At 42.6% G+C, this 12,368-nt stretch overlaps 1 protein-coding gene across 4 annotated transcripts in view; it reads right to left on the bottom strand.

Annotated features, from left to right (window-relative positions):
- GRB10 (growth factor receptor bound protein 10) overlaps positions 1-12,368 on the bottom strand; it is a 469,634-nt gene that overhangs the window by 69,895 nt on the left and 387,371 nt on the right. For all 4 annotated transcript variants that reach the window (XM_077269359.1, XM_077269360.1, XM_077269356.1 and 1 more), the window contains one exon: positions 1,386-1,542. In XM_077269359.1, the coding sequence (XP_077125474.1) occupies positions 1,386-1,542 (157 nt within the window). The remainder of the gene's footprint in view (positions 1-1,385; positions 1,543-12,368) is intronic.

The following is a 12,368-nucleotide window of genomic DNA, read 5'->3' as shown; positions in this document are numbered from 1 at the left end:
TGCTGATAGACACAACTACCCTTCTTGCCACAGATCGCATTGATGTGCCATCCTGGATGAGCTGCACTACTTGAGAAACTTCTGTGGGACACTGCTTCATACTACTGTACCAAAACAGCCAAAAAGGTGAGAACAGAGAAATGGTCGAGGTCACGGGGCATCCCAACTTCAGTGATTAGCAACTTATCCTATATAACTTTGGGTTAGTGAAATATAGGTAATAACCTTTTTCTGGGGAAATAACCCACTTGCAGAACCATTCCTTTATATGGGTTGTCTTGCCAGTTGCATATCATTTACCGGTTTTCTCTTCCATTTGCACATCAGGAGATATTGATTCACTATCTGTGTTGCTTCATAACTGGACAGGTTGATTTTACAGTAGTGTAATTGACAGATACAATATGTTTGTGTTCCTTTTCTTTTTGAGCAGTTAATCATTAAAAGAGTAATTTCACCCTCCACCACTCAAAAAATCAAACAAGTTATATCCCATCCCATATGACAATTGACAACATGCAGATTCCTTGGACCACCTGTAATTCCAATATCAGGGTTCTCCAGCCTAGTCCTGAATAAAGCAAAAGAGCATGCCCAGTCTACTCAGTTTACTGGCTATGGGACTGCAGAGTATAGTGCTCAGCTATTTCTGGCAATACCGTAGATAATGAATGGAGCGGAGGTTGAGGTAAAGGGGACTTACCATGTCGAGGTCACGGGGCATCCCAACTTCAGTGATTAGCAACTTATCCTATATAACTTTGGGTTAGTGAAATATAGGTAATATCCTTTTTCTGGGGAAATAACCCACGTTATTCTATTTACTAGTTTAGAGCTTTAACTTCCCCAAAACAAATACTAAAGCTCAAATGACTGTCTAAAACGAATGAATCTATGACTGGCATTTTAATTGCAGCACAAACTGAAATGCCAAGCTGTGAAAAAAACTACAAAGATTATACAACACCATGAAGTTACTGTACCTCCAGTAAGGAGCAACAGAATTCTAGATCATTTAAGCCGTATAGGAGATGTCCTCAGTTCCTCTGGGTTTGCCATTACAGCATTTAAAGCTTACTAATTAGATTTAACCTACTTAAATCCATTTTACCACTGACTTTAAATCTACAATGAGCATTTTTATGTTGTGCAACACGGATTCTTCGCTTCTACCTAGTGCATATCTGCTTATTCTTCCTGAGAAATAAGAAAGGCTAAACAAAAGCACAATACTCTTCTGCAGGTCATACGAATACATTCTGCACTAGAGTTGCATTTTCCAATGTAGTAAGTCTGATGTGTTCAAAGGCATTCAAAATCATGGGGGAAGGAGCCAAACAAAAAATATATATATGTTGTTGCAATGTATGATGAAAAATCCCTACCTAATCCTAGGTGAGGGTGGTGCTCCACAAGCGTCCAGCTGTTGTCATCTACGCAATGACTTTTGTAAATCAGCAACTGGCAGAAGTCCCTGGCTGTCATGTCTCCTAGAATCTCCACCATTTTGCAAGTCGCATCTTCACTAAAGACTTTTACAACCTGTAATGTAAAAAAAGAATACTAATCTTAAATTCTGTCATTGCTTCAAGAATACTTGTCCTTTGCCTCCCATCTCAACATGCAAAGACTATTACTGTGGCTGAAACTTCAGAATATAGTGCAGTCAGAGTCCTTCTGCCTTTTGCGTGTTTAACAAGAGTTTGTCACACCAATTCTATAATTATACATCTAAAAGTGAAGTCACTGACTAAAATTACATTTTGCTGACATCGGAACAAAAAAATGCAAAAACTTGTCTATTCAATAAAAACTGGTCATATATACGTTTTACATTCTATGTCATGACTTCTATTTAAAATGTAATCTCCATTTGAAAGTGTGATTTTAAGAGACTTTCAATGCTAGGCATGCAGTTATCTGAAAATGTATGTTTTATAGAAATTATACATTTCCCTTTAACACCAATATGAGTGCATGATATGCATGCTTAATTAACCAAACAGAATAACCTTTGAAAAATGTGCTTTAGATGCTGTAAGAGCAGTGCTGTACATTTACATATGGCAGTAGGAAAGACAACAGCATTGACATGAAACATGCATGCAACAAAAAACACATTTTCAAAATACAGAAACATTTACAAGGATGAAAATGCTCGATGGTTTGCCAAGATGGGAGCTATACACCATACACACATTCACAAATATGTACAGGTTAGCATACAAGTGTATAAACCACTAATGACAACCATTAGAAAAGTATTTAAAAATGAAGACTCTTACCTCTACTGCACGTAAAAGGCAGCAGTCAGGAGAACAAGATGGCATTTTTAAGTCTAGATTGCCTCTTGAAATACTTTTATTTTCCCTTCTCCCTTCCAAGCCTCTCTTGCAGACTAAAAGCTGCACACTCGGGGAAGAACACACAGTGTCAACGGATTACTGTACTGTACCTGTCACGTAGCCAGTCTTACATGGCACTGTTCCTGGGGAAAGAGGCAACTCTTCCAGAGCTCCTCTCAAAGGGTTACACAGTCAATCTTTTAGGTAGTGAATCAAACCACATTTTGCAGACCAATGGTAGTTCGCCACCGACTGATGTAATCATTTCCCACACACTCTTGCTGACTTAGTTTTTTTTCATACATAAATGAAAAAAAAAAAAAAAAAAAAATTGCACCAGAAAGAAAATTATCTGTTTTATGACCACCCACACATGTTAATATCCACCCCCCAGGTAATTAAAAAAAAAGTTCAAAGTGGAAAAGAGAAAAAAAAAGAAGAAGAAAGGAAGGAGAGGAGGAGGGGGGTGAACAATCTCTGCCAAAAGCATGCGTGTATTCTGAATCCTGATTGCTGTGCCAAACTGTGCACACAATAGCCTGCCTGGAAGCAGCTGATGTCATCCACATGCAACTTAAGCATCTGAACTTCTGGTCTGCTTGATAACTATTTCCCGTTCTTCACAGTCTACAAGACGCCAATTCACAGACTAGGGAAATACAAGGATTCACCCTTCATAAAATTATGTTAAAAGCATCCGATTCTTAAACAGAGCAGGTATCAGTTTGTATTAGGCTATGTGCACACGTTGCGGATTGGGGAGCAGAATTTTCTCAACAAAATCCGCATCTCCTGGCAGAAAAAGCAGGTGCAGATTTGACGCCTTTTTTATGCAGATTTTGTGTGTTTTTGTTGCGGATTTCATGCGTTTTTTACCACTGCAGATTTCTATAATGGAAGGGTGCAGAAACGCTGCAGATCCGCACAAAAGTAGTGACATGCTGCTACTTTTGATCCGCAGCGTTTTTCATGCGGAATTTTCCGCACCATTAGCACATCATTTTTTTCCCCTATTGATTTACATTGTACTGTAAATCACTTTGCGTATCCGCACTAAATCCGCATCGAGTGCACATAGCCTTAAGCAGATTCCTGGAGTGCTGCTCAAAATGGTTTCTTAATTATAAAATGTTTCTAACAGGTGAATTGGCAATATAAAAACTGAAGGTCTGCAAACATAAAATTGTGATGCTAGCATGGCCAGCAAAGTTTTTTTTTTTTTTTTTTTTTTTAATATGTACAGCTAGCCACTCCTTACCTTTTATCTGTCCCTGCACTAAAATATCCACGCATTGATCAGCTGAGAGTGCACATACTTTATAGAATATACAAAATAGATACACCCTCATCATGTGCGGTGACAATTTTATACATTGTAGCAAAAGCAACTTACACAAATATATTACACTGTGCGTGGCCCAAGGACCTATCTAGGTGGCATCACCAGCAGGTGTGGCTGTGACGGACCACACAAGCCCTGCTGCAATGCCTGGGATCGTAAAAAATTGATTTGTCTTAACAGTGTAGATGTCAAGGTCAGTTTCAGCAATGGCATCTAAAGGGTGTTCATTCACACTAGACAATCATCAGCTTGTGCCAGGAGATTTTCGGATGACTAGCTGACCATTGTATGTGAATGGCTACCCCGAAGAGTAGATTATAGAGGCTTGCTTTGTCCCCCTATCAACAATGCGCTAAATGCAGAGTGACAATGGGTTGCAAATGTAAAGAAAAAAATACTCAAAAGAAAGCAGGGCCTAAAAAGGGTTATTAATTTTACATGCACAGGTAGTATTGTAATGAGTCGTGTCAGTCTTTCAGTTATACATTAGTTCTCAGAATAGCAAGGTGGTGCAGAATTTATCAGTTCTCAAAAACAGATGCTGAAACCCAGACACCTATATAGCCAAGGCTGCGCGCGTCTGCTTCCATTTAAATCAGTTATACAACGGATCCCATTGTAAGAACAGTAATGGGAATCGCCTCCAAATGGAGCAGACAACATGCAATCCTTCCAGAATGCAGGTGTGAACCCAGCCCAACTCTGTACAGCTCCAACTATGTTATGTGAACCAAATGAAAATGTATGACTTCTCAATAATTTCTCAGTACTTTCCATTTACACGTTTTCAAGCTATTGCTTTCTCTCTTCACGTTTGTTTTTATCTTCCCATCCCCCCTTTCCAAGAGCCATAACTTTTTCCAAATTGGCATAGCCACATGAGGGCTTATTTTTAGCAGTACAAGTTGTAGTTTTGAATGTCAATATATAGTAATATTAGCAATGTGTATTAAAATGTGTGAAGAGGTGGAAGGTTTGTGGATGTAATCCACGCTGCCGATTAAAATGCAGGACCAAGGATATCCAAATGAAGGAACCACTTCCTTCATTTGGATATCTTTGGTCCTGCATTTTAAATCGACAGCACGGATTACATCCACAAACCTTCTACCTCATCACATCTGATATGGTCACCTACGGACCCGTGGATCTGCTGCAGCTGATATTCTCAAAGTGATCTATATGTCATTACATTAGATCTATCAGGTTAGCGCAATTTTAATCGATCGCTTATTTTGTCCATCGGATAAGACCCTATGTGCGCGGATTTCTTTTACAGTTATCTTACTGAAAAATGTGAACACTATTCCAAGTGGGTGAAATCACGACAATGTAATTCTGTTTTTACGGCATTCATTATGCAATTACAGTCAACTGACAATGATTGGTGTAAGTTTTTCTTACATGTATTTACAGTATTTTTCGGACTATAAGACACATCGGACCATAAAAAAAAAAAAAAAAAAAAAAAATAATTATAAGACAGGGGGTTTGTCTTATTGCCCGAATTTAAGAAATCTTGCCTTACCTGAGGGCCGGTGGTGGTAGAGCGGAGTCACAGGAGGCATGGTCCCTTCCTCAGGAAGACGGCGGTGGCAGAAGTGGGGCAATGCTGCAGTCCCGGGGTATCCCACTGATGCGATGCTGCAGGTCCAGTGTCAGCGGTGAGGCAGAGCAGAGTGTATTACATGGAGCAGGGTCCCTTCCTCAGGATGCCAGTGGCAGAAGTGTGGCAATGCTGTGGCTCGGTGTCTAGAACAGAGTGCATCATTGGTTTCTCGGCGGCCATTTTCCTGAGGCCACGCAGGCACAGATTGAGATCTCGGCGGCCCTAGGCTTCAGGAAAATGGCAGCCGAGATCTCAATCTGCACACACGTGGCCTCCGGCGGCCATTTTCCTGAATCCGAGGGTCGCAGAGATCTCAAGCCCTCAGCCTCAGGAAAATGGAGCACGAGAGGTCAACTGAGGTCTCAGTTCGCACGTGCCACCTCCGGGGGCCCAAAGCTTCAGGAAGTTAGCCGCAGGGAAACCAATGATGCACTCCACACTGCTCACCGCCGACACAGAGCTTCAGCATCGCCACACTTTTACCGCCGCCGGTTCCCTGAGGAAGGGACGCTGTAAGCCTGTGTTCAGACTAAGGCTACTTTCACACTAGCATCGGGCTCGGCCCGTCGCGGTGCGTCGGGCCAAGGTTCCCGATGCTAGCGTTGTCTCCGCCGCACAACGGGGGCAGCGGATGCATTTTTCCAGCGCATCCGCTGCCCCATTGTGAGGTGCGGGGAAGTGCGGGGAGGCGGGGGCGGAGTTCCGGCCGCGCATGCGCGGTCGGAAAAAGAGGACCGTCGTGAGCAAAAAACGTTACATGTAGCGTTTTTTGGTCCCGACGGTCCGCCACAACACGGCGCTCCCGTCGCACGACGGTTGCGACGTGTGTCAAGTCTATGGGGAAAAAACGCATCTTGCAAGCACTTTTGCAGGATGCGTTTTTTCAGCAAAACGACGCATTGTGGCGGATTGCAGTTAACACTAGTGTGAAAGTAGCCTAAGATGCATCCCTCATTTTCCTCCCAAATTTTTTTGGGAAAAAGTGCATCTTATAGGCCGAAAAATACAGTAACCCCTTCCCCTTAAAGCCCGTTTTCTGATATTTTCATGTGAGTGTGCTTCTTGATGGTAAAATTTGTTGTTTGGAATGATGCATTTATTTGTGAAAATATAGGAAATTTGGCAAAAATGTGGAAAATTTTGCAGTTTTCAAACTTACATTTTTATGCCTTTAACCCAGAGAGTTATGTCACAAAACAGTTAACATCTCTCACATGTCTACTTTACATCAGCATAATTTTTGAGAATTCTTTTGTTAGGAAATTAGAAGGGTTAAAAAGGGAACCTGTCACCCCCAAAATTGATGATGAGGTAAGCTGTCATCAGGGGCTTATCTACAGCATTCTGTAATGCTGTAGATAAGCCCCCGATGTATCCTGAAAGAGGAGAAAAAGAGGTCATATTATACTCACCCAGGGGCGGCCCCGCTGCCGACCGGTCCGATGGGCGTTTCAGGTCCGCTCCGGCGCCTCCTATCTTCATTCCATGACGTCCTCTCTGACCTTTCCGGTGCCTGTGCACTGCAGTCATGGAATGAAGATGGGAGGCCCAGGACTGGACCTGCGATGCCCATCGCACCGGGACCGCCCCTTGTGGGTGAGTATAATCTAATGTCTTTTTCTCCTCTTTTAGGTTACATCGGGGGCTTCTCTACAGCATTACAGAATGCTGTAGATAAGCCCCTGATGACAGTGAGCTTACCTCATCATCGATTTTGGGGGTGACAGATCCCCTTTAAAAGTTGACCAGCAATTTCTCAATCTTCATACAAAATTTACAATTTTTTATTTATTTATTTTTAAAAAGAGACCACATCACATTTACATAGTTACATACATAGTTATTAAGGTTGAAGGAAGACTTTAAGTCCATCTAGTTCAACCCATAGCCTAACATGGCCTAACAAGTTGATCCAGAAGAAGGCAAAAAAACCATATGTGGCAAAGAGTAAGCTCCACATTGGGGAAAAAAATTCCTTCCCGACTCCACATACTGCAATCAGACTAATTCCCTGGATCAACGCCCTATCAAGAAATCTAGTGTATATACCCTACCCTATATTTGAAGTAATTTAAAGTGACTGAGGGGCCTATGTGACAGAAAATACCCAAAAGTGACACCATTCTAAAAGCTGCAACCCTCAAGGTGCTCAAAACCACACATCAAGTCACCCCATTTTGGAAATTATACCCATTCGGGATTTATTTGCAGGTTTAATAACGATTTTGACTCCATGGGTGTTTTCCAGAGACAAGCAGCAGCGGATGTTGCAGAGTGAAAATTGCAAACTGACTTTGCAGTCACCAGTTCTTGCTTCAGAAGACATGCTCCTGTAAATTAGGTAGGCTGTCATCACTACAAAAAAGCCAAACATGTGGACGCTAAAGGTTATTTAGGCACATTGGCTCAGAAAGGAGGTGATTTGGGAGCACAGCATTCGCTGTGTTTCTTTTAGGTTGCGAGGAGCTATAGTGCTTTTCCAGAGTTTTTGTACTACCAGTAATGTTAACAGATAACTGAGCCAAGCAGGTTCTTTTTTTGTGGATTGAGTTGAAGCTTTAGTTGGGAACAATTTACATAACATTTGGGATTATATTTATCTGGTGCTCTACACCGAGCACTTACATTGGGGATTACATCTAAATCTCTGAGTGACTTACTTGATTCAGATGAAGCCCATTCACTATAATGTGTGGTCCTGTTCAAAAGGTGCACAAAACTGGGTGGACCGCACTTTTATGCATACCTAAATAGATGGACACCACCGGATCATAGGCGGCCAGACTGTGTACACAGTGCAGTGCCTCCATCAGTCACATTATAGGGAATCTTCTGCTGGGGGGGTCCGTCTGAATCAAGCATTTCAAATATTTACATAGAAAACCTAGTGTAAACGCTCAGAGAAGAGGGCAGGAAAAATGTCTGCTGAGCCTTACTGCAATCTTTGGGAGGCAAAATTAACAAATCAACAGCATGTCAAGAATTGTTTTTCTTTTTAGCCCATTTCTCATATGGTTTAAGTGATTAGACTACTTTATTCTTCGGATCAGTGCGGCTACAGCAACACCAGATTTATATAGTTATTTTGCGTTTGGTTCCGCTTGTCGTAAAATTGATAAGGCAGCTTTAGGCTATGTTTCCAGGGTCAGTAAACGCTGCGGGTTTGACGCTGCATACAGCTGCAGTGTCAAACTCGCAGCGTCCAGGTGTTACAGCATAGTGGATGGGATTTCATGAAATCCCATCTCCACTATGCATTTAAAAGACGCAGGCGAAAGACCTGCGTAAACGCACATGCGGCAGGCGTCTTTCCAGACCGCAGCATGTCTATTTACGATGCGGAGATGCTCAGTCCACGCAGCGTAAATTTCCCATAGACTCATTACAGTGGGGCAAAAAAGTATTTAGTCAGTCAGCAATAGTGCAAGTTCCACCACTTAAAAAGATGAGAGGCGTCTGTAACTTACATCATAGGTAGACCTCAACTATGGGAGACAGACAAAAAAATCCAGAAAATAACATTGTCTGTTTTTTTAATCATTTTATTTGCATATTATGGTGGAAAATAAGTATTTGGTCAGAAACAAACAATCAAGATTTCTGGCTCTCACAGACCTGTAACTTCTTCTTTAAGAGTCTCCTCTTTCCTCCACTCATTACCTGTAGTAATGGCACCTGTTTAAACTTGTTATCAGTATAAAAAGACACCTGTGCACACCCTCAAACAGTCTGACTCCAAACTCCACTATGGTGAAGACCAAAGAGCTGTCAAAGGACACCAGAAACAAAATTGTAGCCCTGCACCAGGCTGGGAAGACTGAATCTGCAATAGCCAACCAGCTTGGAGTGAAGAAATCAACAGTGGGAGCAATAATTAGAAAATGGAAGACATTCAAGACCACTGATAATCTCCCTCGATCTGGGGCTCCACGCAAAATCCCACCCCGTGGGGTCAGAATGATCACAAGAACGGTGAGCAAAAATCCCAGAACCACGCGGGGGGACCTAGTGAATGAACTGCAGAGAGCTGGGACCAATGTAACAAGGCCTACCATAAGTAACACACTACGCCACCATGGATCCTGCAGTGCCAGACGTGTCCCACTGCTTAAGCCAGTACATGTCCGGGCCCGTCTGAAGTTTGCTAGAGAGCATTTGGATGATCCAGAGGAGTTTTGGGAGAATGTCCTATGGTCTGATGAAACCAAACTGGAACTGTTTGGTAGAAACACAACTTGTCGTGTTTGGAGGAAAAAGAATACTGAGTTGCATCCATCAAACACCATACCTACTGTAAAGCATGGTGGTGGAAACATCATGCTTTGGGGCTGTTTCTCTGCAAAGGGGCCAGGAAGACTGATCCGGGTACATGAAAGAATGAATGGGGCCATGTATCGTGAGATTTTGAGTGCAAACCTCCTTCCATCAGCAAGGGCATTGAAGATGAAACGTGGCTGGGTCTTTCAACATGACAATGATCCAAAGCACACCGCCAGGGCAATGAAGGAGTGGCTTCGTAAGAAGCATTTCAACGTCCTGGAGTGGCCTAGCCAGTCTCCAGATCTCAACCCTATAGAAAACCTTTGGAGGGAGTTGAAAGTCCGTGCTGCCAAGCGAAAAGCCAAAAACATCACTGCTCTAGAGGAGATCTGCATGGAGGAATGGGCCAACATACCAACAACAGTGTGTGGCAACCTTGTGAAGACTTACAGAAAAACGTTTGACCTCTGTCATTGCCAACAAAGGATATATTACAAAGTATTGAGATGAAATTTTGTTTCTGACCAAATACTTATTTTCCACCATAATATGCAAATAAAATGATAACAAAACAGACAATGTGATTTTCTGGATTTTTTTGTCTCAGTTTGTCTCCCATAGTTGAGGTCTACCTATGATGTAAATTACAGACGCCTCATCTTTTTAAGTGGTGGAACTTGCACTATTGCTGACTGACTAAATACTTTTTTGCCCCACTGTAGATGCGGTAAAACCGCATCCAATTATTAGTCACATGTGTAAAAACTGCAGGAACACAGCTTACTACGCATGTGTACTAATTTAAATAAGGTCTTACCTTGTGACTGCCGGAAGTTCGAAGCCACTGCAGTTCTTGCGATGACTGAGCTGACTGCGAGAAACGACGTTATTTAGGGTTATTTCCAGTCACTAGGCAAGTTCTCACCATCAGCTGATCGCGAGAATGCAGTGCAGGTGACTGCCGGAGACGGAGCCATCTTCGGTGATCTATAAGCTCTGCTACATCTGGATGTCAGGCATCCAGATGTAGCAGAACTGGAGCTCGTCGTGGGACACTCGTTATTTAGGACTATGTCGGAACAGGGAGTATTTGTTGGTTTCTTATTTTATTTATATTAATCACAGGAGATAGTAGTCGCATAGATTAGCTGAACAATAAAATGGGAAAACTGTTGTGTTTTATTTCATTAAAACACTTTATTCTGGCTGTGTGTTTATTTAACCTATAAGAACTATAGAATTAGTAATAGATAAGCATCTTATTGACACCTCTCCATTAATAAGCTGGGCTTGATGTCACCAAACACTACACAGGTGACATCAACCCCACAACTATTAGGGTATGTGCACACGCTGCGGATCCGCAGCGTTTCCACAGCAGTTTTCCATGAGTTTACAGTACAATGTAAACCTATGGGAAACGAAATCCGCAGTGCACATGCTGCAGAAAAAAACGAGCGGAAACACAGCGGTTTATTTTCCACAGCATGTCAATTCTTTGTGCGGATTCCGCTGTGGGTTTACACCTGCTCCAATAGAAATCTGCAGGTGAAAACCCGCAGAGGAAACCGCAAAAGAAACCGCGATAAATCCGCAGTAAAAACTGCAGCGGTTTTTACCTGCAGATTTCTCAAATCCGCTGCGGAAAATTCCGCAATGGAATCTGCAGCGTGTGCACATGGCCTTACCCCACTTGCCGCTACAGGGCAAGTGGGAAGAGATAGGCTAAGCGCTGGAATTGGCGCATCTTAGATGCGCGCCATTTCTGGGGTAGCTGAGAGCTGGTGTTTGGTGCGCGCGCAATATCCATGGCCCCTTCCTAGGCTATTAATATCAGCCCGCAGCTGTCTGCATAGCCCTTTCTGGTTATTAATTTTGGTCATTTTCTGGTCATTTTTTTGGGGTCCCCCGATTTTAATAGCCAGTAAAGGCTAAGTACACAGCTGTGAGCAGATATTAATAGCCTGGGAAGCTCCATGGGTATTAACCCTTCCCAAGCTATAAACATCTGCCCAAAAAAAGAAAAATGTCCATCTCCACCGAATCCGTGAAGACAAAATTTCTTTATTCACAAACTTGTAACAGAGGGTACAGAGTTCAACACAAACCATGTGGGTGTGAAACTCAATTTTTGTACCCTCTATGTTACAAGTTTGTGAATAAAGAAATTTTATCTTCACGGATTAAGTGGAGCTGGACATTTTTCTTCTTTTGGACTTTACACGTTTGGACACAGCGGGTCCGTGCTCCCGAAGTTCAACTAATGCATTACAGGTGAGCTGGTTTATTTCTCTTCTCCTATAAACATCTGCCCCCAGTCACTGGCTTTCCCTGTCTGGTTTGATAAATTGCACGGGAGCTCAAGCCAATTTCTTTTTTGACTTATTTATTAGTAAAAACCAAAAAAAAAAAAAAAGGAAAGGAAAGTACATATTACTGACCTCTCTGCTTTCAGGAACTTCTTGTATGGCCGGTGTCACACTCGTGAGTATGATGCGAGAAACTCACACGAGTCGCATCAACACCCGACGCTGCCACCGGCACTTGGGACTGGAGGGTGTGGCTGCATGTATTTCTATGCAGCCGCACACTCCGGTCCCGAGTGCTGTCGGCAGCGCCGGGTGTTGATGCGAGAGACTCCTGCGAGTTTCCCGCATCACATTAAAGTGTGACACCGGCCGGTCACAGACTTCCGGATGTGACAAGATTCACCATTATGTAAATTAGTACACATGCGTAGTAAGCAGCGTTTTCACAGTTAATACGCATGTGATTAATCAGATGCCGTTTTACTGCATGATAGTCTATGGGA

The sequence above is a fragment of the Ranitomeya variabilis genome, chromosome 6, assembly GCF_051348905.1.
Source record: "Ranitomeya variabilis isolate aRanVar5 chromosome 6, aRanVar5.hap1, whole genome shotgun sequence".
Classification (NCBI taxonomy): Eukaryota; Metazoa; Chordata; class Amphibia; order Anura; family Dendrobatidae; genus Ranitomeya; species Ranitomeya variabilis.
This window is presented reverse-complemented; position numbering and strand designations above follow the sequence as displayed.